We start from the raw sequence: 27,301 nt of genomic DNA on the forward strand, positions 1-27,301 counted from the left end.
GAAGGGTGTCATGGAGGAGTCACCTGGTCCGCTATCGGTCACTTTGAAGAACCGAGTTTGAAACAATAAGGACCTGCGCAGTACTTGCCCATGCATGTATGACTCGGATACCTTCGCCCTTGTATATCACATTAATTTCTCGGCATGAAGTACATCAACGTATATCGGAGACTTTGTACCTATTGCACCAGTTTTTTTTCCCGATTTTTTCCATTTTTTTCTCTTTATTTGTCATTATTTTGACTGGCATAACGGATTAACCTTGGCAAGCGCAAGATCCGTACACAGAGTACTCAAAACTTGAGTTATGGTCCGTATAAATCTGTATAAATACGAGCTTGAATCTTGTCACTATTGTAACCATTGTTGTCTCCCGATTCACTACATCAATCGATTCTTGGTTAAGTAGACGCGACTTGTAGATTCTCAATAGACATCCATAATCACTGCTAGACGATGTCCTCGACGCCGTCCCAGCCTCATCCCAGTCTAGGAGTTCTCCCAAACATGACCCTCAACGGTCTGTCTACCGCAAGCTCAAGGGCTAGCAGCGAGGCATCCTTGCAGCGCGTCAAGAACTTGCCTGGTTATACTACCCCAGTTTTCAAAGGCAAGGAAGAGCAACGCGCCAAGGTGCAAGCTGATGTCGCTGGCAAGGTATTCCAATCTATCAATCTCTCAAAGTCAATGCTCACTGTGCATCACTATTGCGCCATATTAATAGGGTTTTATTCCTCGCGAGCTGGTCGCAAACGAGGTCAACTGGTTCTACTCTCAGCTTGGCATCGATGACACCTACTTTCAAAATGAGTCACCCTCCGTAATATCTGATCACATCATCGCGCTCTTTGGTGCTAAGGTGCTCGCCTACACTAAGCACGACCTCAATAAGCTCGTCATCGACCTCGAGAAGATCGACGAGAAAGGAAATGGGGCGACTTTCATCCACACCAGTTTACCGGGCCTGACTTCTACCGAGGGTCCTGGCGCTACCTGTGAATCTAGGTATGTTTATCTGATGCGGTTCACAATTGCTATGCCAATTTTGTACCTGACACAGAATCGATTCTTTATACCTCGATAACCCAACTCCGTCGAATTGTTACCGCCTTGAGACTTTCCGATCCACCGGATCCATATCAGCAACAGCATCTCAACAGCTGCGCTGTTATTTCATTACCAAGTGCAACTTCCCTTCTCCACCACCCCCTTCAACTCGAACTGATGGACTTACCGACATCCGTACGGTCTCCGACACTGCTTTCCTTGAGAAAGCGACCCCGCATACTCTTGAAGTGTACCAGAAAATCATGTGGCAAGTCGAGAGCCGCTATGGTCCTGTCATGGAAGTATTTGAAGTCGAAGGCACTCGTGAGAGGCGTCTTGTCATCGGATACAAGATGGGCGGTACTTCCCGTTTTTTCAGGTATGTTGACCTATTTATGTGATATCAGCGCCAATATCCTCAAACTCATTTGCAGCGCTCTATCGAACCTCTATCACTTTTACCAGTTGTACTCGGCCCGCAAGTATGTAGAGCAATTCTCCAATGGGATCACGATCATCTCTCTCTACCTAAACCCGATGCCTGATTCAACGGCCGCACCGATCGAGCACTCCATATTCCAGGTGATGAAAGAGGCATCTCTGCTTTACTGTCTCCCCGACAACCCCTTTTTCCTCGATTCCGTCAACTCTGGACATGCCGTGCAAGAGGCAACTTATGCTTGTATGTCCGACGTTTTTGAGACTAGGAACTGAGTTAATTCTTCACTAGACTGCGGTTGGGTTTTCGCTCAGCATTTCTGCAATCGCCTGGGTCCTGCGTACCTCCACCTCAAGAATATCTTGGACGAAACGAACCCCTCACACGCTGAGGTGCTCAATGATATCAAGAGGCGCTTCAGAGAGGAAACTTTCACGCGAGAGAGCATTGCTCAAGTCATTCATGCACACGCTGAAATCGTGCGTTGCCAGTTTCGCTCAAGACGTCGCATTAATATTTCTCCAACAGATTCGTCTCCTCTATGTCAACTTTGCCATGGTACACTATCCAGCTGCGGATGAGGCATCACAGCTTGGGTGAGTTTACTGTTGTATTTGCATTGGGTGGCTTTGACGAGAAGCGCCCAGTCCTACACTCTCATACCAGCGGCTTCAAACCACGCAGCCCCTGTCTGACTCTGAGCTGTACGATAAAATCAGACGTACAGTCCTGAACAAGCAGGATCTACAAGTTCTCGAGAGCTTCCTCATTTTCAACAAGTAGGTTCGAAAGCGAGCGGTTGATCGGTAGCTGATCTTGCCGTAGGCACATTTTGAAGACGAACTTCTATCAACCAACGAAGGTTGCACTCTCGTTCCGTCTCGCCCCTGAATTTTTGCCCGAGATTGAATATCCAAACAAACCTTTCGGCATGTTTATCATCATCGGAAACGAATTCCGTGGGTTCCACATCCGCTTCAGGGATGTTGCCCGCGGCGGTATTCGTATCGTCATGTCGAGGAACAAGGAGTATGTGTGCCTTTTCTGGATTTCGAAATCCTGTAGCTGAGTTCTACGTAACTAGGAACTACTCGATCAACCAGAGGATGTTGTTCGATGAGAACTACGGATTAGCTGCCACGCAGTCTTTGAAGAACAAGGACATTCCGGAAGGAGGCGCTAAGGGTACTATCTTACCTTCGTGCGTGATTATCTCTTCCCACCTTTGCATGTTGTCTTACCTTTCACCCAGCCTTGGAGCGCCGCCCAGACGCTGCTTCGAGAAATACGTCGATGTAAGTGCGCGTTTGTGCATCAGTTGATGTATACTGATTTTGAAATTAGGCTGTCATTGACCTGCTTATCCCCGGCCAAACTCCAGGGATTAAGGAACGCCTGGTTGACTTGTATGGCAAGCCAGAGTTGCTGTTCTTCGGCCCTGATGGTAGGATGCGTGTCCGATTTGTCATTGAAGTGACTGACATCTCGTGTAGAGGGTACAGCAGACATGATGGATTGGGCAGCGTTGCACGCTCGTGATCGTGGTGCTGAGACATGGTGGAAGTCTTTCACCACCGGCAAGAGTGCTGAGCTTTTGGGTGGTATTCCCCATGATACATATGGAATGACGTCGTTGTCCATTCGTCAATATGTGCTTGGCATTTACAAGCAGCTTGGACTGAGGGAGAAAGACATTACGAAAGTTCAAACCGGTGGTCCTGGTATGTCTGTGTCTTGAGTCTTTGGCAGCCGTCCTTGACACAACATTTTGCAGATGGAGATCTTGGTTCAAACGAGATACTCTTGAGTTCTGACAAGACCGTTGCTATCATCGACGGCAGCGGTGTCCTTGCCGACTCTGCAGGTATCAATAGGGAGGAGCTCATCCGCCTCGCCAAACATCGCCTGACCGTCGCTCACTTCGACAAGACCAAGTTGAGCAAGGACGGGTACCTCGTCAAGGTCGAGGAACAGGACATCAGGCTTCCCTGTATGTTCAGCTTTCTCAATGTTTGTTGTTATCCTTACATGCTGTTGTTAGCCGGAGAAATCGTCCTGGACGGTACCGATTTCAGGAATGGTGCTCACTTCCGTTTCAAGGCGGACCTTTTTGTGCCTTGCGGTGGACGGTTAGTTTATGTCACGACGTTTCAAACACGAGCTAATGATCATTCAGTCCTGAAGCTGTAAACATCTCCAATGTTGCTGCTTTGACGGATACGGAAGGCAAACCCCACTTCAAGTACATCGTTGAGGGTGCAAACTTGTTCTTCACTCAGCAGGCAAGGTTGCACTTGGAGAAACGCAAGGTTGTCTTGTTCAAGGACTCCAGTGCGAACAAGGGTGAGATTACTTTCCTATCACCTGTTAGATGATGTTGACCCTGCTTCAGGCGGTGTGACGAGCTCCTCGCTTGAAGTTCTTGCCGGTCTCGCCCTCACGACCCAGGAATACCTCGACCTCATGATCTTCAAGGACGGCAAGCCTTCAGACTTCTATCAGAAATACGTCAAAGAGATTCAAGAGAAGATTTCTGAGAACGCGGCAGCAGAGTTCCACTGTATTTGGCGCGAGCACGCCCGCCTTCAAGGCGCTAAGCCCCGAACGCAGATTTCGGATGAGCTGTCCATGAGGCTCAATAGCTTGCAGGCTGAGCTTGAACTGTCTGACTTGTTCGATGACGTGCCCAGCCGCAGGGGCGTCATGAGACGTGCCATACCCAACACTCTAGTGGAGCAGGCCGGTCTCGACGCCCTGCTGGAAAGGCTTCCCGAAACATACCAGCGCGCTCTATTCTCGAGCTGGGTTGCTTCACATTACGTGAGTGTCGACCGCATCTCCTTTTCTTGCTGCCTGATCATCTTCAACTTCATCTCGCAGATCTACAAATACGGAGTTAACAGCTCTAGTGTAGACTTCTTCCATTTCGCTCGGGATCTCGCACGGTAACGATTGTTTCGGGACTTTTGGGATCACTTCGTACTGTACATAGGGAGAGGCCGATAATGCCATATCAGGACTGATAAGAGGGCTTTCTCCTGCCTAGTTGCGTTTTCAATACGATGGATTATATTAATGTACCAAACGTGACACGACGTTATAAACCTGGACGATGCCACGTAGATTTTCCACCTCTAATTTAGACCTTGACGAACTGAAACTTGACTTACTCCCTCTGGAAAATTGTCTCCAATAAAGATTGATCATCCAATCGGAGACATGTGTTGCAGAGAGCTCAATTGGGATCTGTGGGTGGGCCTTCACAACGAGATCAATGATTATCTCCGATGAATCCTTGTCTATCCCACTCGATGATCAATGACATCGCCTATCTATAAACCCTTGAAGCCGGGAAGCCTTCTGAATCTCACGCCGTCTGGCATTGCACTCCTCCAGCCACCTCCTCGTGAACCCGTCCGTAGTACTACATAAGATAATGAATCTTGAAGCATTTACAAGGTTGCATCAAAATCCACAGAACTGCAACTAAAAAGACAACGTCGAGTTCTACTGGAACTGCCAGACACAGTCAAAAACTCTCTGGCGGGGAATCGAACCCCGCTTTCCCGCGCACAGCACTCTTAATTGGGTTGTGACAGGCGGGTGTACTATCCGATATACTACCAGAGACATGTGAGAGGGGAAACATGTACCTCCAAGTATTGTATGGTGAGCCAACAGATACGAAATCAATTTGCCTTGTACAGTGGCCAGAACTCCTTGGTTTCAATCCTCCTACATGCTTGTCTCATCTGAACTTCTGAAGCCAAAGCAGAGAGTATAGGTTACTGGCTCCTCGGATCCACTTCGTCGATACGTGGCTGTGCTTCTGCACAACAAAAATTGCTTCAACATTGTGCTTGGTCCTACTTAGAACTTGGTTGGGCCGCTGGTCACCCGGGTCACCAGTCCCGGTGGACTGGTTCATAAGGTTTTGTTATTGTCATCTTCCTTCGATAGGTCTGGCTAGGGGAGACTAAGATTTTGTTACTGTGAACGCCAGATTTCGCAACATGCTTAATGCTTCTTTATCAACGACATATGTCGGATGGCATCAGCATCTGAAGCCAGAATATTGAAGTAAGTAAAGTTACTCTTTGACAGTATCAATGTTCTGACGATGTTAACAGTGTGTCGGTGCATGGCCTTGGTTGTACGCAACAAAAAGGCTTGGTCTTCAGATATGGTCCAGTACTTGGTGCACAGGGCGGCTTTGTGTTACACCCTCGCTTTACTGTGGATACCAGTGGCGTTGTACTATGCTTTGACTTAGCTTTGACAGTCATCATCCAGGGCCCCAGTGGGTGAAGGTCCACCACCAAGGTCCTAACGCCAAAGCTGCAAATCATTATGGCCCTTGCCCGTTCTATAAATTGACATTGGATTAGAATCGTACTCATCACAAAAAACCAACGTATCCTCTCAGCCCCTCAATCCCTTATCCCCTCGTCCTTTAGCCATAGCCTTCTTTGATATACTCAGGTTACAAATGAACCAACACTATGAACCCGCAGCTTTCTCCTGGCAGTCGAGCGCTGGTACGCCCGATCGATCCTTGAATAAATCCTCCTGCAGCAGCAGTCCAACTTTGGTCGACGACGAAGCAGAAGTCCATGCGCTCCAGAATAGCCAACTTAGTGAGCCATCGTCGCGTCGCATTCAGGTGCCCAAATTCGAGTTGGACCCGTACGCCCCGGCATTTGTCCCTTCGGTTTCGACCCTCCGACTTGCAGAGTATGGCTACTTTCCTCCACCCATTAATACAAATGAGAAATGGTTGGAGATCCTCAAAGATGGCATGCTGATACCCGATCCCCGTTTGCCTACTCGCCTGGTGGAGGGTTCATGGACATTTCAACAATTATGCGACCTTGCTAAGCTTTTCTGCTGGCAAATTTTGGCTAAAGCGAACATGGAAGACTTTGGACCGCAGGCGGCGCGTTTTGCTCGAGAAGTACGTGATGCATTTACGAACCATCACTCCGAGTGGCACTCCAGCTGCTTCGTGTCCCACCTGCAAATGTATGCCTTAGATCACTTCAAATTATACTGGTGTTCTCATGTACGTAGTATCGCAGTTCCTTCTGACGCGTACTCACCCTCACATAGAACAATCCGAATGCTATCTCCCTACGGAAAAGACTTGAAGGCAAGCGGTGGAATACTGCATTGAATTTTTCCTGCTTCATAGCGGACATGTTCTCTGTTGGCCTCATCCAAGTACCGATGATGCACGAGTGTCTCGGGATTCTGTTGCACGAGATGGTTCGTGTGGAACATGTGCACACCGTCCAAGCCATGGTTAGACATGCAGGACCGGCATTATGGCAAGCAGCCGATAGCAGTGTACGCCGCCACGAATTCACGACTCGTTATTTGGAGCGCACCGTCTCGTTGCAGGATAATGCAAACTTACATGCGCGGCAGGACAACATTTGGGCAGTGATACAGGTGAATGCGATATTGCCGGATCACTTTTATAGAATTAACACTCGTTGTTTTCTCCACAGGGTAATGATATCATCTCCCTGATCAATGGATGGCACGCCCAGCGGTCAATGTACCCTCCGCCTGCCGTAAAACCTATTTGGTAGTAACCTGGGGTTCACTCCTTTCAATATCTTATGCAGTTGCGGATATCTGGGCTCAATATGTAGTCTATGCGTGTCGTCTGAAGACGATATATATATGCTTTATGAAGAACGTCGGGTGTGACTATAAGAATATTCTGCCGTGATTCAAGTAGTAGGGTTTGGGTGGATTAGGATATAACCTAATAATTCATTTAGATGTCGCACTTGCAGCGTGAATGTGGTCTGTGACACTTCCACATTTACCTCAAGAGTCCCACTCGGCAATGAAATAAGTTGAGGAGGGTCCTGCTTTTGTTAGAGATACAGATTTCTCGGGAAATAAGAATGACATGAACCGATGGTGTATCCAAAATAGTCAGTGAAATGTCATAATCGAGTGCCTATCTGGACCAGCTGGGACTCCTATTTCTTCGATATAAATAAGTCACTCCTTCAGCACGCGTTTATATGCCTGCATCACCTAAAGCATCGTCGTCGTCAACTTTAGATGCTGGAATATGGGCTCTAGCCCACGAGGACGTCTGGTATGTTGCATTTAGTAAAGGATCCAGAGGATGAAGTGCCCATGATGATCCTTCTGGCGGATTGGATGGGAGCAACGCCACCGCTGCCAACGAGAGATACGTATGATAGGGATCTATGACGACGTTTGCTGCAAAGGTATTTCAAAGTGAAAACGACGTACCAGGGTGCTCGCCGGGAATCTTTGCAATCCCGCCGTACTTGAATTGGCAGGAAGCTATGAATGATGACATTGCTGCTTTGTCAACCAAATCCCCTGCGTCTAATATCTGGTGCGTTGGGACGGAAATAATTCAAGTTGTCCACCGACCTGATAAGGCACAACGGACTTACATGCAGGGATGCGCCGCACCAGAAGCAATAACATGCGTCAGCATCCTTGTTGGTCCTTCCACGAAACCCGCCATTAGATGCTTGATTTTGTACAAGCCACCGAATGGTTTTCTGCCGATCTTGAACGGAAAGAGGGTCTAGCTGGTTGGCTAATCGGAGTGCTGCCAATGCACAATACGTAGTGCCACCTGGGCAAGGAAGGTGGATGAGATTTTGTCATGTCAGAAGGCATGGCGCACTACCCAGAGCCTCCCCAAACGGTGATTGCCCGTAGCCTCCTTCATATGTCTTAGGGACGACTGTTAGAACAGCCCCTGATATAACGTTGTCGCACGCTTACCCGACACGAACGAATGAACTGGAGAGCACTTGTGACATCCACCCCTGACCAGTCATCAAGCATGGTGCTTATGGCAAAAGCACAGAACGTTGTGCGTAAATCAGAGTCGCCTCCTAAAGGCTCAGAAGAGAAACTAGAACCCTCGGTTTATGAGTTGAAAGTGGCGGACATGATGTAGGACTTACCTTCCATCGGTATTCTGACAGGACCTGAGGAATTTCAGCAGGCCCTTCCTGTCAAGACGTGAAAAGTTGTCGCGCAATGTAGACAGTGAGAGAAGGGCAGTATAAGTCATGATGATCTGAGGATTATCATGGTCCGAATATCCCTCTGCCTTCAGACTGGAAATCAATTATGTATATATATATAAGGAAGAGCGATTCTCACCGAGTATTTTGCAGTCATATAAGAGCTTGCTCGGAAGCCGGTCCCATAATGTCCGTCTGGTGACTGTGCTCAATTCTCCAACATATTCGAATACCAGAATTTGCTCACGAGTCTGTTGGCTCCATATCCATTCCCTCCATTGTTCTCTTTCCCAGTCTCTAGTCCTATTTTCAAGTTCACCGGAAACATCCAGGGAGCCTAAGCAGTAAAAGGATAGGGCCAGTCTGTGATAATCGCATTAGAATGGCTGCCATTTAGCATTAAATCAAGTATACTTGGCCGGATCAACATCCACTTGGGAAGATGGCAAGCCAGACAAGCATCTTTTGCAGTGCGTTGCATGACTACCTTTGCTTAACGGAGGCAGAATTGTTGGCAGCATTTGGCGATTTTCCTGTAAAAGAGTCTCACTTTGTCAGATCAGTAGAAAAAGGTGTGGTGTTCCAGTGTGGTGGTTAGCATGAATCGTGTCTGCTGACTCGTACGTGCATCCAATATGAATGATTGTACTAGTGGTCACTGGTCGGATCAGGAAAACCGTCCCCGGGCGGGCCGTGTTCAGACATTAGCCCTTGCCCTTGCCCGCTACTTGAGAGCGCGTGCATGGCCACTGCGCTCTTGAGACTACTTATGAATGATATCCAGGCTGTTGCTATATATTACTTGATCCAATCTCACATAAGATCTACTAATTTTCGCCTTTCGAGAAACAATATGACGTATTTGAGCTAGACTTGGTGATCAGCCTTGCCCCATAGATGTGCTGATCACCTGTCTGTGTTAGCGCAAGTGCTGCTCTTGCGGCCTGAGACTTCCGAGATTTCAAATATCGAGAAGATCACTCCTCTCACATAAGATCTTTCGAGAGATCAACGTAATTCTTGCGGCTTCAAATATCGAGAAGATCCTTGTTGCTATACAACCGATTAGCAACAACCGATGTAATGACATGTAGCACTCCTCACATAAGATTAACCATCTTTCGAGAGGGATGTTGTGAAGATCTGCGAGCTGTATCGTACTAAGCGAAACGTTCGAACAGCGGCGCCAGAGACCACGAGTTTCGTCAATCATTCGATGGACCTCACCCTAGGAGTCAGAGTCTGTTATTACGAAAGAATGGCAACTTGCGGTCCTTGAATGAACATGTTTGTGATGTTCGATCGGGCACATTGGGCGAGAGGTACGAAAGATGGCTCGTTTGCGGTGGAATGATTGAGTAATGAGTACGGCACTGTAACATAATGGAAGTTATTGGCGAGGAGAGAAAAACTAGATGTGACGAGAAGATCAATGGAAGATTCGATCGAAACAACGTTCCGTCAATGCGCCCAGTGGGACGCGGGACGCTAAAGATCTTTCTCTAATCCTCCTTGTCTAGCAAAGTCTGGAACAGATTGCAGGCTTGAAAAAGATAGAAATCCTATCACTCCATTAACTTTCCTATCCTATGTCTAGATGTCAAAAATTATGAAGCTGCAGTAAACACTCACCTTCTGATACACGAAAACATCACACATTCAACCTAGCACACGATGGCGAAAGAGTGACTTCTAGATTAGACCAAGATGAGACAATACTCGTACATAGTTTTATACAGACCCCTTTGGTCATCGAATTATCATTTGTCTTCTTTGTGGATGAGTTTCATTTGATCCACCACTATCTTCACGATATCGCGCCATTCTGTCATGGCACCCAGTCCTTCGAGAAAACCAAGTAATCTACAACAGCAGGAAACAAAAAGCTAAAGTGCACATACCGATGTCCCCACACGCAAGATTCTTTCCAATCGGCCCAACAACTTGGTACCGCACAATGTCCCGCACAACGCGCACATGTTCTGCTGTGAGCGGATGCTCGTACATAAGGGTGTTCATCGCTGGGAATATGTAAGTCGGCGTCGTAGGTGCCAGCGCACGAAGCAGCGAGGTCTAAGAGAGAAGGTTACCATCGAGCATGATGTAAATGAACGGCGCAACATACTGCGAGGTTGTCGCAGAGTCCGTGTGCAATTTTTGAGAGCGTATTTGCCGAGCAGGGAGCAACCAGGACAATGTCAGCCCATCTCCTCAACTCGATATGCAGGATTGGATCTCCGATCTTGTATGACCCCTTTCATGATAGACGTTGAGACGCAGAAGGTCATCTTGAAAGTGCGTGTACTCACTGACCACTCGTCCTCATCCATCCACACGCGTCCACCTGCCTTGACCACGTCCGCACGGTTGTAAAACGCAAGTGACTCTTTCGTCGCGACCACTTCTACTCTGACATTCTGGTACTAGTGACATTTGCACGTAGTGTGAGCAGAAGTAAGATCTCATCGAGAGGGACAGACTTGGAGAAGCTCTGCGACAATGAGAGGAGCTTTGATAGATGCTACGCTGCCAGTCGTTATCAGCAACACGTGGTGGTGATCTAGGAGACGCTCCTTTTCGGCAATAAACTGACTGTTCACCATCGGTGCAAAGTAGAATTCGCTGAGCAGTACTGGAGGAAAGGAAGTACTTCGTTAACTTAGTCTTGCTAGTAGCCAAGTCAACAACAGTTATGCGATTAGTAAGCGCCGGCTAATCATAGCTAGCTAAGGCTACATACTAAGTACCTTTCCGAGTCAGCCAGCGGCTGCTACACCAATCAGTCATTCCTTTGAGCAGGCGTTGCTGAGAGTGTGTTTATTCTCTGCTATTCATGTAAGCGCTACCACTGTACCAGTCGTTATGCCATTAATATCCACCCCACTGCCTATGCGGTTTATCAAAGACCGCTAAATCAATCTCATTCCTGTGCAAGATCCCGAGCGAAATGAAAAAAGTCTATAGTAGAACTGTTAACGCCGTATCTGTAAATCTACAAGAGGTGAGAATAGCGATCATGCAACACGAAGGGGATAAAACTCACGAAATGCGAAGCAACCCAGCTCGAAAACAGAGCGCGCTGGTATGGCTCGGGGAGCCTCTCCAGCAGGACATCGAGACCGACCTGCTCCACCAATGTGGTGGGTATAGCGCGTCTCATGACCCCTTTGCGGCTCGGGGCATCCTTGAACAAGTCGGAATGTTCGAGCTTAGCCTGCAAGTCGTTGAGCATGATGGAGAGCTCGTCCGAGATCTGCGTTCGGGGCTTGGCACCTTGGAGGCGGGCGTGCTCTTGCCAAATGCAATGGAACTCTGCGGCGGCGTTCTCAGCAATCTTGGCTTGAATGTCCTTTACGTAGTTTCGGTAGAAGTCCGACTGCATCCCGTCCTTGAAGATCATGAGGTCGAGGTATTCCTGGGTTGTGAGAGCGAGACCGGCAAGCACTTCAAGTGAGGAGCTCGTCACACCGCCTGAAGCAGGGTCAACATCATCTAACAGGTGATAGGAAAGTAATCTCACCCTTGTTCGCACTGGAGTCCTTAAACACGATAACCCTGCGCTTCTCCAAGTGCAACCTTGCCTGCTGAGTGAAGAACAAATTTGCACCCTCAACAATGTACTTGAAGTGGGGTTTGCCTTCCGTATCCGTCAAAGCAGCGACATTGGAGATGTTTACAGCTTCAGGGCTGAATGATCATTAGCTCGTGTTTGGAGCGTCGTGACATAAACTAACCGTCCACCGCAAGGCACAAAAAGATCTGCCTTGAAACGGAAGTGAGCACCATTCCTGAAGTCGGTACCATCCAGAACGACTTCTCCAGCTAAGGACAGAATGTGTATGAAAACATCGAACATTGAGAAAGCTGAACATACATGGAAGCCTGACGTCCTGTTCCTCGACCTTGACGAGATATCCGTCCTTGCTCAATTTGGTCTTGTCGAAATGAGACACGGGTACGCGTAATTTGGCGAGGCGAATGAGTTCCTTCCGGTTGATGCCTGCAGGGTCGGCCAGGACACCGCTGCCATCAATAATAGCAATGGTCTTGTCAGAGCTCAAGATTATCTCATCTACCGGGTGGTTAATCAATGCACTCCACAGGCACACTGCACAATACAACTTACTTGAACCAAGATCTCCGTCTACAAAATATTGCGTCAAAGATGAGAGATCCAAAAAGTGAAGATGGAACATACCAGGACCACCAGTCTGCACTTTTGTGATGTCCGTCTCCCTCAGCGCAAACTGCTTGTAAATGCCGAGAACATATTGACGAATAGATAACGATGTCATTGCATATGTATCATGGGGGACACCGCCCAGAAGCATCGCACTCTTGCCAGTGGTAAACGTTTTCCACCATGTCTCGGCACCACGGTCACGAGCGTGCAATGCTGCCCAGTCCATCATGTCTGCCGTACCCTCTACGCGAGTTGTCTGTCATCTCGACGAGCCATTACAAACGGATCTTACCATCAGGCCCGAAGAACAACAATTCCGGTTTCCCATACAAGTCAACGTGGCGTTCCTTGATTCCTGAGCTTTGGCTAGGGATAAGGAGGTCGATGATGGCCTGGAAGGACGATCAATATATCAATCAGCTCATGTACGTTTCACGCTTGCATCAATGTACTTCTCGAAGCAGCGTCTGGGCGGTGCTCCAAGACTGGGCGAAAAGTAAAAATACACCCAAGAGAGACCAGAAAATGACGCACGAAGGCAAAATGGTACCCTTGGCGCCTCCTTCGGGAATGTCCTTGTTCTTCAAAGATTGGGTGGCAGCTAATCCGTAATTCTCATCGAATAGCATCCTCTTGTTAATTATGTAGTTCCTAGTCGCACAGTGCTCAGTTGTAGGATTCCCTACAAAAAAAAGGCAAACGTACTCCTCGTTGCTCGACATGACTATACGAATACCGCCGCGGGCAACGTCTCTGAAACGAATGTGAAAGCCACGGAATTCGTTTCCGATGACGAGAAACATTCCGAAAAGTGGTGTTGGATATTCACCCTGGGGCAAAAAATCTGGGGCAAGACGGAACGACAGTGCAACCTTGGTTGGCTGATAGAAATTCGTCTTCAGAACGTGCCTGCGGCAAGGTCAGCTACCTGTTCAATCAAATTGTTTTTGGATTCACTTGTTGAAAATGAGGAAGCTCTCGAGAACTTGTAGATCTTGCTTGTTCGGGACTGCACGTCTGATTTTATCGTGCAACTCAGAGTCGGACAGGGGCTGTGTCGTTTGAAGACGCTGGTAGGAGAGAGTAGGACTAAGTGCTGCTCGTCAAGGCTACCCCAATGCATATTATCATGCTCGTTACTTACCGCAGCCGCGACGTCTGGTCCGCAGCTGGATAGTGTACCATGGCGAAGTTGACGTAAAGGAGGCGAATCTGTTGGAGAAATATTGACGCGGAGAACCGAGCGAAACTGACAACGCACAATTTCCGCATGTGCATGGATGACTTGAGCAATGCTCTCCCGCGTGAAAGTTTCCTCTCTGAAGCGTCTCTTGATATCATTGAGCACCTCAGCGTGTGAAGGGTTTGACTCATCCAAGATGACCCTGAGGTGGTGGTATGCGGGACCCAGGCGATTACAGAAGTGTTGAGCGAAAACCCAACCGCAATCTAATCAAGCATCAACCCAGCTCCTGTCTTAACAATATTGGACTTACAAGCATAGGTCGCCTCTTGCACAGCATGTCCAGAGTTAACGGAGTCGCGAAAAAAGGGGTTATCGGGGAGGCAGTACAGAAGGGATGCCTCTTTCATCACCTGGAATATGGAGTGTTCAATCGGCGCGGCCGTTGAGTCAGGCATCGGGTTCAGATATAGAGAGATGATGGTGATCCCATTGGAGAACTGCTCTACATACTTTCGGGCCGAGAACAGCTGGTAAAAGTGATAGAGGTGCGAGAGAGCGCTGCAAATGGGTAAAACCGCCGTACTGTCACATATGCTGGCCAACACACCTGAAGAACCGGGAAGTGCCGCCCATCTTGTATCCAATGACAAGACGCCTCTCACGCGTGCCTTCAACTTCGTATACTTCCATTACAGGACCATAGCGGCTTTCGGCCTGCCACATGATCTTCTGGTACACCAGAAGAGTATGTGGGCTCGCACTCTCGAGGAAAGCAGTGTCGGAGACAGTGCGGATATCGGTACGTCCATCCGCCCGAGTTGGGGGTGGGGGTGGGGAAGGGAAGCTGCACTTGGTGATGAAGTAACATCGCAAATGTTTGGCTGCTGTTGCTGATATGGATCCAGTGGATCGGTAAGTTTCAAGGCGGTAACATTCGGACGGAGTTGAGTTGTCGAGGTATAAAGAGTCAATTCTGCGTCACAAGCAGCATTAACATAATGATGGTGAACTCTATGTGTTGACATACCTCGATTCGCAAGTAGCGCCAGGGCCTTCAGTAGCAGTGAGACCCGGCAAACTGGTGTGGATAAAAGTTGCTCTATTTCCTTTCTCGTCGATCTTCTCTAGGTCAATGACGAGCTTGTTGGAATCGTGCTTCGTATATGCGAGAATCTTGGCACCAAAGAGTGCGATGATGTGATCAGATATCACAGAGGGCGATTCATTTTGAAAGTAGGTGTCATCGATGCCGAGTTGAGAGTAGAACCAGTTGACCTCGTTCTCAACCAGCTCGCGAGGAATGAATCCCTATCATTATGTTAATATGACGTGATGCGCGAACATGACCTCAAGAGGTACAGATTGCGGTACCTTGGCAGTCACATCAACTTTCACCTTGGCGCGTTGTTCATCTTTGCCGTTGAATACGGGCGTAGCATAGCCAGACAGGTTCCTGACACGCTGCAGGGATTCCTCGGTGCTCGCGCCGGAGTCATGTCCATTGAGGAGAGTCATCTTGGGGTCACAGTGAATGCCTGGACTTGGACGAGGCAGGACGGCGTCGAGCACGTCGTTTAGCAGTGATTATAGGTCTATGATCTACAGGAAGGTCGCGTCCACAAAGATGAATCGATGGACGATGAGGGTGAGACAGCGTATTTATACGGACCGCATCGAGAATTCTGGATGTTTTGACTCTGCACCCGTCCACTGTCACTTGCATAGCCGAAACCATGTCTGCCACGACAGTGGTGTCGCTAATTCGACGTGGAGTTCAGGTTAAGGTCAGTGAATTGGTCATAGCTTGAGGTGGCATTGCGGCCCCAATTGATTTCAATTGTATCACCATTCAAATGCAGAAACGGTGAATAGATTTATACTCGGGAAGCGCCGTGTCACAGAGTCGGCATGAACCTTGCTCGATGACCAAGCGCCATTTTACCCGCGGTGCAACGCATGGCAAGCGTCACTTCCATAGGCAGGTGAGATCTGCGTTCCGGGTAAGTTCAAACGATGAAGCTGACTCGAGCTAGCAAACGACTAATGGGTCAGTTCCGCGGAGTATTGAGCGCGCGGCGGAGGCGGCGATATTCTCATCAGTATCGAGCGGCGAGCGCGCGGCAATGGGTTCTACAGCATCAACATAGGTGCGGTGTAACACAGAACATGACTGCAATCGGTAAGTTCTACGATCAAAGCATAGATGTGGACTCACAAGTCATGTGCATAAGGTGATCGATCGCAATCTAGCGCCAAGACTATCAAACAAGTAAACTCGAAAGAAATGTTGTTATCATTTACTTACATATAGGAAGAACAATTATACAATGCAAGCGATAGCGACGGAAATAATACTTTGAACACGTATTTTGCTTCCGCATTCCTCCTGACATGACCGGTGTATCTTTGCGCCTCTCCTCAATCCATGTTAGCCAGCCCGTCACGGACGTACTCTTCGAAGAGGGATTTCCAGTCCTTGTGCCAACGGCTCAGCGCGGGCCTGCCTTCAACAACATCCGCCGCAGCCCACATGATGCGTAGTTGATCAAGTTCGCGGCGAGACTCGTTGTCAGGACAGACGATGTAGAAATCGCCAGCACGGACGTGGTCAAGCATGAAAAGAACTGTCTCTTCGGCGGTCCAAGCGCCTGCGGGTTTCACGCCACCGTCGCGGGCGGTCAGACCTGTGAAGGTCCACCCGGGGCTGTGAGAATCACCGTGAGCTTTCATGTGGATACATCCGAAAGAACGCAAGATAGCTCACATGAAGAGATGCGCGGTGACGTTGCACGCCGCACTTTCACGAAGCTCGTGTGCGAGTCCTTCCGTCAGGCTCTTCACCGCGGCCTTTGCGGCGTTGTATGCTGGGTTGCCGCTGAACCACGCAGTATCGCGAACGGGACATCATGGTGAATAATCCAGCCAATAACGGTGCAATTCTCGGACTTACGGTGGGTTAGTGATCCCCTGTTTGGATCCAGTGTTGATGACTACAGCTTGGTTCTCCTGGTGCAGCATGGACTGTGGCAAGACGTTATTACCGTCAGTGTCACGATTTACAGTACAGGTAAGAGAGGAACACCAACTGGCACAAAGGTTTGCTGTACATTGACCACACTAAACGCCGTAAGTTGGACTACGCTCATGTTCCCATCGAACAGATGACGAACCCAAAGAGATTGACGTCAAAAGTCTTCTTCCAGTTGTCCAGCATCTTCCAGGATTTGCTGTCGGGACCTACTGCAGCATTGTTGAGGAGAACTGCGACCTGCGGGTAATAATTAGGTCAGGATGTTCGTCCAAGACAGAATGGGATGAGATAGAATGGCGCCATTAAATTGCGAATCACAAAATTCAATGTATAATGCCGTAATTCGCTCACCTCGCCCCATGCCTCATAGACCTTGTCGCGCAAGCGCACAACATCGTCGATGTTCGACACATCGGTCGGAATAACAAGGACATTAGCCTCTCCAGCGATGGTAATAACCTCCTTGGCAGCAAAGGCCAAGACATCTTCCGCGATATCCGCCATAGCAATTTTCAGACCGAGCCTGGGTGCAATACAAATCACCAAAGCACCGAATGCAACAGTCAATCAGGTCAACACCGTTAGCGCAGACATATCACATTCGTGAGTATCTCGCTCGCGGGGTCAAGAGCGACGGCGCCCACGTACTTTGCCAATTCGACAGCAGCAGCTCTTCCAATACCGCTCGCAGCGCCGGTGATAACTGCTACTCTACCAGCATGGAAGACTGGGTGAACTTCACTGTCCAAGGGAGACATAGCTTCGAAACGTCTATGGGAGGGGATGAAAGGCGATGGGCCACGATCAAGAGGCATGACTGTAGGTTTGGCGGTGGGGTGCGATTCCTGAGAAATAACTGGTGATCGATTGGTGGTTATTATCGGAAAAAAATAGTCGAGCATATGCCATGGCATTGTCAGCGGCCGTCGTGCATAGCGCAGGAGTATATATAACTCACAAAAATACAATTAAACGGCTCTGATAGACTCGCTGGGCTCGCAAGCGCTGTCTTGTTCGAGCAGTCAAAAGAAATAACTAGAGCTCATACGATGTTTAGGACAAGTTACGATGTTTATATACCATGAGAGGCTTAACCGGCGATCCAAGAGGCATCACCCGAACAGTCCGGACTCCGAAAACAAAGTACACACCCAATGACTAAAATTTAAATTAAATAAATAAATAAATTCGAGGTGGGCAGACTGCGCATAGCATCAAAGTAAATATTGTTGAACTAGTTCGCTCCCTCGTAATGGACGAAGGATCCAAGCCCGTACGTCAAGCCACAATATGGTCTCTAACGTGATCATATTCGAACTTGGAACCTCTTTGTCCTTGATGGTTCATCGACATTAATAGTATCATTGTTACCCGTTGCGCATTTTCTTGACATGTTGACTGCCAGCAACTCTCCTCGGAGTCCTCGCTGACGATTTGTTCGTCGAATCGTCGTAGCTTCACAGGCTATCAAATTCCGTATTCTTTGGGGCCTCATTGTGGTAGGAAGTAGGAAGGTGGTCTTCAGACAGCTTTACGATTGTAAATGGAAACCTACAGGCGGTGGACCTCATAGTTCTTCCCTAGCCAGGCCTGTAAAACTTCAGGAAGAGAAGATAATCGTGCCTATAAAGGTTCACTGGGATCCAGCAACTGGGAAGTCGCACAAACACCCCGCAAATTTCAATTCAATTTTGTTTTGCTTTAGAATGCTGTAAAGCTCACAATTCCTGGCAGAACGGCAGAACCGTTTAGCGTTAGAAGGGAATCTGACACACTGAGCAGAAAATGAAGTTCACACCTTCACCTCGAGGCAAAATTGATAGACAGTGTACCAGGACGGTCCTAAGCAGCCTGGAGGTTTCTGGAAACAAGACCCGCACCTCCAGACTGTGCCAGAAATGCCTTTTTGGGCCCGTCACTTAGCTATGAGTTAGCATATATAACTATTCAACGTTAACGAGAAAGTTCTGGACAATAGATCTTGATAATCATGCGGTCTATGACACAAGAGCAAAAGGCAACATGTCGTCGGGCTAAACTCCAAATAGTATTTACAAGACTAGCCAAGACCCGCAAAACGCATGCTGACCCTTGCGAGAATAACTTTCGTCTAATGAGATAATAATGCCAGTGGCCGTAGATACAGTGCACCCAAAGTTAGACTGAAAACAGGGTATCTATCGCATGAACAAGCGGACCATTGATTGTGCGCGTGTACAGAAGAAATTACAGTAGCGAGAAAGCATAATGACCAGCCAATTGTCGTCCATATATGAGCGGTGGCTATTTGTAAACCGAAATTGAGTCAACACATACAAAACTATGGAATCATAATCAACATCAGCGAAGATTTAACCAACCAGGGAGGGTAGCATGCCTCGATCTGCCCTGGCAGATACATACTCCCATGACATCCATTTTAAGACTCTTCTCCACCCGAGGTATTGGAGGAACCAGCAGGGGCTTCGATGCCCATCTTCTTCCGAACAGTCTCAAATGTCTTCAACATCTTTCTCCTTGCACCGAGAGCGGCAACACCTTTGGCCTCCAGGCCCGCTTCGTCGAGCATGACCATGTCTTGCCACTTCATCTTCTCAAAGTTAGGCGTATATTTGTGTAACCTCAGGCTCCTGAGCCAAGCTGGGATGTCGTGAAGCAACGCGGGGTCGACGTCTTCCTCATCCTTCTTCGCTCCACTACCCGCGCTATTTCCACCAGAAGAACCGGTCTTCGGAAGCCCGGGGGATCGTCCTCCTCCACGGCTCCTGCTGTTGTTATTGTTGTTGCTCTGCTGCATAGCAGCAGCTTGTTGAATGCCTAGCCAGTTCTGCGGGAATCCAGCAGCCATTTGCGCCGCAAGAAGCTGCGCCTCGGGCGTCATTGAATTCATCCCCATAGCGCTCATCTGAGCTTGTAGGTTCAACATGTTCATCTGCATGGGGTTCATGCCCGCCAATAACCCTGCGCTTGGCATGCCCATCCCGAGTCCGGGGCTACCAAGTCCACCGATATTGAAACCATTCATGCCCAGCCCGTTCAAGGGACCGTTCACGTCTTCCCCGCCGAACCTGTTCGATTGGGGCAACGCGGGGCTCCTATTAGTGTTCCAGTTGCCTGGCTGTTGTGCGAGGTTGAATTGCGCGTTGTTGGCGTTGGAACCCTGGCTAACGTTCCGACGCTGACCGGATGGCTGCTGGGAAACGAGATTGCCCTCATTATCATATATATTGTTGTTTGGTTGTACGTTGGTCTCGGGAGCAGATGCGTTTACACTTGCGTTACCCCTCGACGGCCGACGGAAGGACTTCGGATCAGCCATGAGGGGGACACGTGTACCAGGATTCCAGTCACTGAGCTTGGCAGCAGCCGCATCGAGATTCTGCGAATGCGCATCCTTAGAGAACATAGGAATCAAGGGTGTGTTGACGTTGCTGGCCCAGCTGTCGCCGACCATGGGGGACAGGGCGTCAACTCCAGCGCGAGGCGTACCAAGGGAACCGCTAAACTCAGTACTTTTGGGCCTTGAGCTGCTGCTGACAGAAGGAATAACGATTTCTTGCGCAGGGGAGTTGATATTCTGCTCTGCGACTTGGCTGAGTGCGGAGCCCCATGAAGTACGCGAGTCACTGCCGCCGGATGCAAGAATGGGCGCGGAAATCCTGTGCGCTGCATTGCTTGCCTTTAGCTTGGCGCGTTGGTGGGCAAGCGTGGCGGCTGCGTCATTGCTGGATCCCAGTGCAGCTGAGTCTGGGGAAAGAAACCCAGAAGAAGTGGTATCGAGTGCAAGGGATTGCCTGTTCTGACTGCCGCTGAATACACGTGGAGAGGTTGGCATAGGCGACTTAAGTGCGGGGCTCTTTAATGACATCTGGGCCAACTTGGCTTCCATCTGACTCTGCATCGAACCTGCATCCCATAATTAAATCCGTGAGGTGATAAATATCGGCCGAGAAGGCTCACCGCCAATAGCAGGGCTCAAGAGAGCGGTCATCGGATCTGATCTCGCCATTTGTTGCAACACGGTAATGAAAAATCGAATTTGAACTTGGGTAGATTGTTGAAGAAGACTGTAAAGAGCGGCAGTGCGCTCTGCTTCAGAAAGGACCTTAAACCCTTCAAACAAAAACACGTTAATTGAGGAGTGCCTGAAATTGGGCGAGGCGCTCACATTGCTCAATGGCGCTTAATTCTTCTTTGAAATTGACATCCAGGGATGCAGCGGCCATTTCCTCGAGAGTCTCTTCATAGTTTTGGAGATTCTCAAACCACTGGTCAATTGCCTCCGATTCTGGGGTCTGAAACATGGTCGCGCTACCGAGTAGTTCGCTTGTAGGGCGAGCACCGCTTCCTCCACCAGGACGAGGGGAAGCCGGTGCTAGAGTTTGGCGAGGACCCATGGAAGCGCGAGCAGAGCGACTGTGATCAGCGTTGAGAGGGGAAGGTGAAGGACTGGAAGGAGGACGAAGAGTAGACATGGGCGCTACAGGTGGCCGGAAGGAACGATGATTCGTGAATTGAAACTAAGAGGATGAAAATTGAAATGCAACGCTTGTGAAGATCCGCTAGCGGTGAAATGTAGAAAGAACTTATGTCGCTAGACACGTTTTTTGCAAGATATAGGAAGGGGGTAGATATGTGTTCCTAATCCTCGAGGACACGATGAGAAGATGAGATTTTGGAAGGAGGGGGGTAGATATGGGGTTGAGATAGCTCTCTGATGAGAGCTAAACCTCTTTAGAAGGAGCCCTGACGTCGAGTCTTGGGACTATATGCTAGAATCAAAAGCACGATTGCAAAGTCTGCTGAGCAGAACTGATGACAGTGCGAGCACCGTTGCGTTGCGCTGCTTTGGGTCTAGACGAGACCAGCGGAGCCTGCCGGTCTAGCGAAAGTCAAAGCCTGCTAGACGATTGCGAAGGACAAGAATGACAGAAATTCAAGATACCTGCGGGCGACGAACAAGGACGACGTTGAACAGCGTTGAACAGCTTCCTGCTGTGTCACTGTGTGTCACTTCCAAACGTTGTACGTCCCCTTTTGGAAATGTCAACAAAAACAACTCCCGTCGGTCAGTTTCATCCAATCACATCACAGCGGAGACTCAATAGTTGCCGATCTCACCCACACAAGGAATATGACAATATTTACTTGATTTCTCATTCCATATTCAATGCTGCATGCAGTGGATGAGCGGCTCTTGCTGGCAGGGCGATGTACCCACAAACGTTGACAGTACTAGTGGGTGATCCTATCGGCACCGCTGCGACTGACAATCTTTACAGCAATCACTCTGTAATGAAAACAAAGTGACAGTTTACAATCTGCTTGAGTACTCCGGGTTCATCACCATTGGACTGTGCCGACAAAGTCATTTCACCTGTTTGATATCACATCGAGTCTACCTGATTCTGTCTCGACATGGTCAGTCTTTGAGCTTGGAATTTTTATCGTGTTCCCCTGCCGCCGACAGAGGAAACGCGCTGATATCATGAGGCTATTATGCTGTCTAGTCGCGGTAATTGGTGGCCCATAGTGAGTAATTGTGGAGCGACTGCCTACTCCAGTTATCAGGTATGATTTTGCGTTGTCGTACTCCGCATCGGATCCATGTTTATCTGATTGGCGGCTCAGGTGTCCACCCACTCAGTGATTTTACAATTCAGTGGCAAAACACCGTCTGAATCTTGCAAATGCAGACTATCACTGACAAATGGCCCATGGGCTCGGTGCTGTTCCGATCCCCAGCAGTACGTATGTAGTAATTTGTGACCATACCTTCTTTGTAATGCGACCCCATAGGCTCGGAGACCAGTTTGCCAGATGGCCAAGCTACACTTATTTGTATTCCGTGGACCATCATTCACGCGAATGTTTCACGAATTAACGGACAACGTGTCAGCTGCTTCGAAACGAGCGCAAACATTATCAGTTAAAGCATGGTAAGGAACTGCGTGGACATGTAGACTCGTGGACTCGTGAACACTCTGACTATGCGTCAATTTAAGATGATGAGAATTTTTTGACGTAGTGATTTGGCAGGCGAAGCGAGGTGTTTGAAATTTGGCAGATGGCCCGGAGCCTCGTGCCGCTTTGGCCAGTTATTGAGCGACCACAAAGTCCTTCATTCGCATATAAAGTATCATATGCCTCTCGATGATCATAGCACATCGAGCAGCAGTACGAGATGTTGGAGCCTTGGATGGTCAATCCTTCTAGCCTGGACGAGGAAGGACAAATTCTCACTGTCCTTAAAATACTTTGTGGATTGCGGATGACGGTCACGGACCTCGTGTTGCACTCGATCCCACAAAGAATCACAAAGACCCTCGATGACAACTTGAGAGATGGAGGTCGTTAAAGTTGTGATCCTTGGGAAATAAGAAGGTCTCCAGAACTTGCTGGCTAGTACTTGTTGTGTGTCGTTGAAAGGGCACTCGTACAGTCCGCCGGGAGATGTTCGATTGTATATTGAGCAGGCAGATAGCGATAAAGGTCGGAACCCATGATTAAAACTTATGTAACATGCTACATAGTTTGAATGGAGTACCACCGGCGCCTGCTAAATTTCAAACTCATCGCTTCAAGTTCGCCATGTCACGCCACTCCGAGTTCGACCAACCCCACAGCTCCTATGGTAAAGTCACAGAGACAAGGGTTTCTGGTTTCCGGAGGAATTACACCAATCACTGCGTGTACTGTAGAGATATAGAGATACACACTTACCTTCGACGTGATCGCCAGCATTTGTTAGCACTCAATTGGACGGTGTAAGGGCATCATTAACATTGACATTGTACAAACCAGCACCATGCACAATCTGTAACATGCTTCAAAACTCAATGTCAAAATGCATATGGGAGATCTCCTTTGTGTCCCTGTGAAATTTTGTGCAGTTGCTCCTTTCTGCAGCCTCCCAGTACTAGTTGCTCAGTTGCTCAACCACTCCTTAATACTTATCATACAAGTATTCTGCAGAAGATTTTTTGGTGTTTTTTGGTTATAGGTTCGTGACGCTGTGACGAAGCTGATCTCTTTAGCCTGCAGCACCACCACCTCCAGCCATTCACTGGCCAGTAAATAATGTTTCGTCGTACCACTTGGCGGATATTAAGTATGACGCAGAACGATTCGTCAATGCTGGCCCGTTCCCGGTACCCGTCTCCAAGATGTTTTCCGAACCTTCGCGAATTGACATGGCATGTGACGAAAATCACCACTTAATCATTGACACTATCAGTGAGTTCCGTATCGCCGCTTAATTTAACAGGAGCACAAGCCCAGGTACTTATCTGAAGGAATTTCATGGAAGACGTGACGCGTGAGTTCAATCCGATAGCTACTAAGTTTCCTCACGGTCCGATGACAGACTGTTGGGTTAAACGTTGGCAGCATAACCAAATATTTGATCGGGGCTGACTCGAGGGAATGCCACAGGGCCATCGTTCGAAAACCACCGCAAGGGAATGTGGAGATCGTGTAGCGTTGATGCAGGTGCAATAACGGATTCGGTAAGCGATGGCCTTTGAATTCGTTTTTGAGCAAACCTACGTAGCAAATTCGGCCAAGCAAAGTTCAAACACCCTTCCCTTCCTATTGCGGTACACACAACGACCAATAACGTCGCGCAATTCAGCAATTGGTGTCAGCATCCGAATTTTTCCCACATGGGCAGCTGTCCATCATCATGACACGAGCACTCGATGCCAATGTGGCACGGGAACGGAAACAGACTGACGGCATAGGACGCAAAGTCTAGAGGGGTGGGGGAGGTGCGGCGGTGTAGTGTTCTGATCATCAAAGAAGAGGGCCAACTTCCAACTGAGACAGCGAACAAGCTTCTTTATGTATGGCATCGGAGTGTTCCTTAATCGTGAAATCCGGTATGGCCAAGAAAACGACGAATCACGGGGCGTGTGGGGTGAAGCGAGGCAGCTTATACTTTATGTGTACCAGCGGCACCGACAAACTGGCTCCTAGGTAAGTTGCGAGTGTTGATAAGCTTAAAGACAGGATGCATCCAGTGTGTTCCTGGGACGCTGAGGGGCTCTCTTGAGAAGTTGTGACTTGAAGAAGAATATGGACGGACAGAATGGACCATATGATTTTGATAGTGGGGCTTTTTCGAACGTAATACTGTGCCTACATGTTGATAAACCCGCACGATGTCACATCGTTGATTATACGGTCTATCCACAGATCACTTGACAAGTGGACTCATCTGTACATATAGGAGTCTACTGACGTTAATTGGTCTCTCATCTGACCTCCCATGTAAGGGTCAACGGAGACTGTCGACAACTTGTCGACTCATCAATGGTATCATGACCGGGGATTACCTGCAATCTATGCATGACATTACGGAGCCCGGTGTCAAGTTTGAGAATACACGCACCCGTCGGACGCATGATCCATGACCGAGGTCATAGTAGTGGGTGTGAAGGGTGAAATCTTCAGTAACGGAGGCTTCGTGATTGTCGGTCTAAATTTAGAGAGAAACGGGATTGGGGTACATAATAGTTTACCGAACATTGCAGATAAGGTTTCGTGGAGGTGAGATGAAGTCAGGAATGAGCGTTACCGACCTATCTCTACTTTGTATGAATCATCGAGGCGCTGAGCGAAAACTTCATCATCGATCGGCGACATGTCGCTATTTTAGAGAGCATTCGAATTCGACACCGTGATGTTGAATCAAACCAAATCGGTGTGAAATTGATGATAGGGGATAATAATACTGTCAAACAGCCCTCTTCAGCCCAGATGAAAAGAAAAAGCATTCAAGGAATTATGAAAGCCGCGGATAAGGGTATTGTTTTGATAGCTGGATGACAGATTAATCAAGATGATCGGTGGGCCGCTCAAGAAAAAGTACGAAGTACTTCTCGTCCGAGGGCGCAAACAAATATGTGAGCCGGCCGGCCCGCTGCATTATTTGTGGACTGAGGAGCCCAGTCGAATCAATGAGCAAACGATCATTGGTAGGAGCTGGCGACAGAGCCAACTCGTCCACCATCGACCAGCCACACGGCACCATTCACGTACGCTCCCGCAGGGCCAGCTAGGAAAAGAATAGGACCGGAAATATCAGAAAGGACACCTGCGCGACCAAGAGGGACAGCTTGAGCCAAAAGGGCAGGTGTGAGGTGTTGAGTTGATGTCATTTCTGTTTCAGGGATATATCAACAAGCCAATCAACGTCTAGAGAAGCAATTGCTCACCGCTTGGGAAAACGCCTGGACATAGTACGTTAGAACGAATACCCCAATCGGACAGAAGGTTAGCAAGAAGCCTTCCGAGGTGTGTACAAGCATTCTTTGCCATCGTGTAAGATATAGATAGGACTCTCGCATCGAGACGGAAAGCGCCAGATGAGGAGATGGTGATAACTTGAGATGTTGGCTGTGGAATACCCAGAGCATGAGCAGAATTAGTGGAGGACAATCCCGCAGGAAGGGATGTAATAGGTGAGGGTGTTGGAGGCAAGGAATGATAGGCTACTGAGGGACTGGATGACGCGGAGTCTCGGCCGTTCGAAGCTTCACTAGCAGAGGCTTCTGTATTGAAAACCTGTGGACGCAACGACATGACAGGTGGCAGGTCACCCCTTCTTAGGTTGCCAAGGTGAAGCAACTCGAGGAAGGCAACGGTAGTGAAATAAACGGCGGTTACGTTCGTATCGAACGTCTCGGCAAAGCCTTCTGGCGACCCAGTATCCCAAAGGACACTTTGGAATGCCTTGATGGATGGGGGGGCATGTGCAGGGTCGTCCAGAGGGGATGGCAATTGCGAGGGGAGAATATTGCGGGCAATGCCGGCATTATTCACAAGGAGGTCAATATAGCCATGCCGTGTTCTGACAATCTCGACGAGCTCTGTGAGTGACTGGCGACATGTGATGTCACCCTGTAGGGGAATGAGCTTTCCGAATTTCTGGGAAGTTGGGGGTGAGTAGCCATCGGGGTGCATGCAATATTCCATACGTTGTTCTCCTTGGCAGCCTTTTCTATAACTTCAAGCCTTCGACCAATGATGTACACGGTGGCACCGTTATTCTCTAATGCAGTAGCAATCATGAGTCCGATACCTAGTAATACACAAATATCATATGATGAGTAGGATTTGACACAAGGCGAGGAAAAGACTGTACCAGTGCCACCTCCTGTGACCACAGCAACCTGACCCTCCACACCAAACAAGGCAGCAGGATTCGTATGGATGGATGCACTTGTACTACTGGTCATGGTGATATCGGGTAGGAAAGTGAGAGGTGCATCAGCAAGGACAGGTGTCGATGTTATATAGTTAAACTTGCAGTGGAATTTGCAATTAAGGTATCCCGATTTGAACCTACTTTATGCAAACGTCGAGTTGCATTAAT

At 48.6% G+C, this 27,301-nt stretch overlaps 9 protein-coding genes and 1 non-coding gene across 10 annotated transcripts; 3 read left to right on the top strand and 7 right to left on the bottom strand.

Annotated features, from left to right (window-relative positions):
* Positions 1-212: 212 nt before the first annotated feature.
* On the top strand, positions 213-4,697 carry DEU56DRAFT_813257 (NADH-dependent glutamate dehydrogenase). Its single transcript, XM_041353653.1, has 17 exons — positions 213-657; positions 725-1,005; positions 1,061-1,426; positions 1,482-1,729; positions 1,778-1,965; positions 2,015-2,082; positions 2,134-2,265; positions 2,312-2,515; positions 2,571-2,687; positions 2,739-2,781; positions 2,831-2,930; positions 2,980-3,207; positions 3,261-3,476; positions 3,528-3,615; positions 3,663-3,829; positions 3,879-4,306; positions 4,367-4,697. The coding sequence occupies exons 1-17, from the start codon at positions 457-459 to the stop codon at positions 4,433-4,435; spliced, it is 3,144 nt and encodes a 1,047-aa protein (XP_041206738.1). The 5' UTR covers positions 213-456; the 3' UTR covers positions 4,436-4,697.
* A 325-nt stretch (positions 4,698-5,022) lies between these two features.
* On the bottom strand, positions 5,023-5,116 carry DEU56DRAFT_t79. Its single transcript has one exon. It is a non-coding gene; the product is annotated as a tRNA-Asp (tRNA).
* Positions 5,117-5,885: 769 nt separating this feature from the next.
* DEU56DRAFT_450450 (uncharacterized protein) lies at positions 5,886-7,059 on the top strand. The gene is made up of 2 exons (XM_041346275.1): positions 5,886-6,548; positions 6,596-7,059. The coding sequence occupies exons 1-2, from the start codon at positions 5,976-5,978 to the stop codon at positions 7,016-7,018; spliced, it is 996 nt and encodes a 331-aa protein (XP_041206739.1). The 5' UTR covers positions 5,886-5,975; the 3' UTR covers positions 7,019-7,059.
* A 464-nt stretch (positions 7,060-7,523) lies between these two features.
* Positions 7,524-9,044, bottom strand: DEU56DRAFT_872112 (terpenoid cyclases protein prenyltransferase; the record flags this gene model as incomplete). The annotated part of the gene is made up of 9 exons (XM_041355757.1): positions 7,524-7,717; positions 7,766-7,871; positions 7,936-8,123; positions 8,178-8,223; positions 8,276-8,408; positions 8,461-8,609; positions 8,663-8,718; positions 8,771-8,886; positions 8,938-9,044. 9 exons carry the CDS (start codon positions 9,042-9,044, stop codon positions 7,524-7,526), a joined length of 1,095 nt encoding a protein of 364 aa, XP_041206740.1.
* A 1,239-nt stretch (positions 9,045-10,283) lies between these two features.
* Positions 10,284-11,126, bottom strand: DEU56DRAFT_872113 (flavoprotein; the record flags this gene model as incomplete). The annotated part of the gene is made up of 5 exons (XM_041355758.1): positions 10,284-10,366; positions 10,425-10,596; positions 10,649-10,777; positions 10,833-10,946; positions 11,004-11,126. 5 exons carry the CDS (start codon positions 11,124-11,126, stop codon positions 10,284-10,286), a joined length of 621 nt encoding a protein of 206 aa, XP_041206741.1.
* A 317-nt stretch (positions 11,127-11,443) lies between these two features.
* On the bottom strand, positions 11,444-15,407 carry DEU56DRAFT_953320 (NADH-dependent glutamate dehydrogenase; the record flags this gene model as incomplete). The annotated part of the gene is made up of 18 exons (XM_041359186.1): positions 11,444-11,515; positions 11,567-11,994; positions 12,044-12,210; positions 12,258-12,345; positions 12,398-12,595; positions 12,650-12,667; positions 12,722-12,949; positions 12,999-13,098; positions 13,143-13,191; positions 13,241-13,357; positions 13,412-13,615; positions 13,664-13,795; positions 13,851-13,918; positions 13,968-14,155; positions 14,203-14,450; positions 14,500-14,865; positions 14,920-15,200; positions 15,264-15,407. 18 exons carry the CDS (start codon positions 15,405-15,407, stop codon positions 11,444-11,446), a joined length of 3,096 nt encoding a protein of 1,031 aa, XP_041206742.1.
* A 592-nt stretch (positions 15,408-15,999) lies between these two features.
* On the bottom strand, positions 16,000-17,904 carry DEU56DRAFT_813281 (uncharacterized protein). Its single transcript, XM_041353654.1, has 9 exons — positions 17,572-17,904; positions 17,275-17,446; positions 17,063-17,160; positions 16,979-17,009; positions 16,843-16,913; positions 16,657-16,767; positions 16,198-16,596; positions 16,108-16,150; positions 16,000-16,022 (listed from the first exon to the last, which is right to left on the bottom strand). Exons 1-7 carry the CDS (start codon positions 17,835-17,837, stop codon positions 16,311-16,313), a joined length of 1,035 nt encoding a protein of 344 aa, XP_041206743.1. The 5' UTR covers positions 17,838-17,904; the 3' UTR covers positions 16,000-16,022; positions 16,108-16,150; positions 16,198-16,310.
* A 1,438-nt stretch (positions 17,905-19,342) lies between these two features.
* On the bottom strand, positions 19,343-21,398 carry DEU56DRAFT_914348 (uncharacterized protein; the record flags this gene model as incomplete). Its single annotated transcript, XM_041357616.1, has 3 exons — positions 19,343-20,829; positions 20,884-21,036; positions 21,092-21,398. 3 exons carry the CDS (start codon positions 21,396-21,398, stop codon positions 19,343-19,345), a joined length of 1,947 nt encoding a protein of 648 aa, XP_041206744.1.
* Positions 21,399-22,422: 1,024 nt separating this feature from the next.
* Positions 22,423-23,281, top strand: DEU56DRAFT_757477 (uncharacterized protein; the record flags this gene model as incomplete). Its single annotated transcript, XM_041350135.1, has 5 exons — positions 22,423-22,455; positions 22,620-22,670; positions 22,723-22,862; positions 22,952-23,039; positions 23,087-23,281. The coding sequence occupies 5 exons, from the start codon at positions 22,423-22,425 to the stop codon at positions 23,279-23,281; spliced, it is 507 nt and encodes a 168-aa protein (XP_041206745.1).
* A 2,614-nt stretch (positions 23,282-25,895) lies between these two features.
* Positions 25,896-27,164, bottom strand: DEU56DRAFT_757478 (NAD(P)-binding protein; the record flags this gene model as incomplete). The annotated part of the gene is made up of 4 exons (XM_041350136.1): positions 25,896-26,086; positions 26,142-26,853; positions 26,904-27,007; positions 27,071-27,164. 4 exons carry the CDS (start codon positions 27,162-27,164, stop codon positions 25,896-25,898), a joined length of 1,101 nt encoding a protein of 366 aa, XP_041206746.1.
* Positions 27,165-27,301: the final 137 nt, after the last annotated feature.

The sequence above is a fragment of the Suillus clintonianus genome, assembly GCF_016758775.1.
Source record: "Suillus clintonianus strain FC179 chromosome Unknown DEU56scaffold_53, whole genome shotgun sequence".
Taxonomy (NCBI): domain Eukaryota; kingdom Fungi; phylum Basidiomycota; class Agaricomycetes; order Boletales; family Suillaceae; genus Suillus; species Suillus clintonianus.

What these genes read in the sequence shown, in the direction of transcription:
- DEU56DRAFT_813281 (XM_041353654.1), bottom strand. Translation starts at nt 17,837, where the DNA reads ATGCCATGGCATATGCTCGACTATTTTTTTCCGATAATAACCACCAAT. An exon ending in GCTGCTGTCGAATTGGCAAA is followed by an intron (nt 17,447 to 17,571) that starts GTACGTGGGCGC and finishes TATTGCACCCAG; the next exon opens with GCTCGGTCTGAAAATTGCTA. An exon ending in TCTATGAGGCATGGGGCGAG is followed by an intron (nt 17,161 to 17,274) that starts GTGAGCGAATTA and finishes TATTACCCGCAG; the next exon opens with GTCGCAGTTCTCCTCAACAA.
- DEU56DRAFT_813257 (XM_041353653.1), top strand. Translation starts at nt 457, where the DNA reads ATGTCCTCGACGCCGTCCCAGCCTCATCCCAGTCTAGGAGTTCTCCCA. An exon ending in AGCTTCCTCATTTTCAACAA is followed by an intron (nt 2,266 to 2,311) that starts GTAGGTTCGAAA and finishes ATCTTGCCGTAG; the next exon opens with GCACATTTTGAAGACGAACT. An exon ending in GGACTCCAGTGCGAACAAGG is followed by an intron (nt 3,830 to 3,878) that starts GTGAGATTACTT and finishes ACCCTGCTTCAG; the next exon opens with GCGGTGTGACGAGCTCCTCG.
- DEU56DRAFT_450450 (XM_041346275.1), top strand. Translation starts at nt 5,976, where the DNA reads ATGAACCAACACTATGAACCCGCAGCTTTCTCCTGGCAGTCGAGCGCT. An exon ending in AATTATACTGGTGTTCTCAT is followed by an intron (nt 6,549 to 6,595) that starts GTACGTAGTATC and finishes ACCCTCACATAG; the next exon opens with AACAATCCGAATGCTATCTC.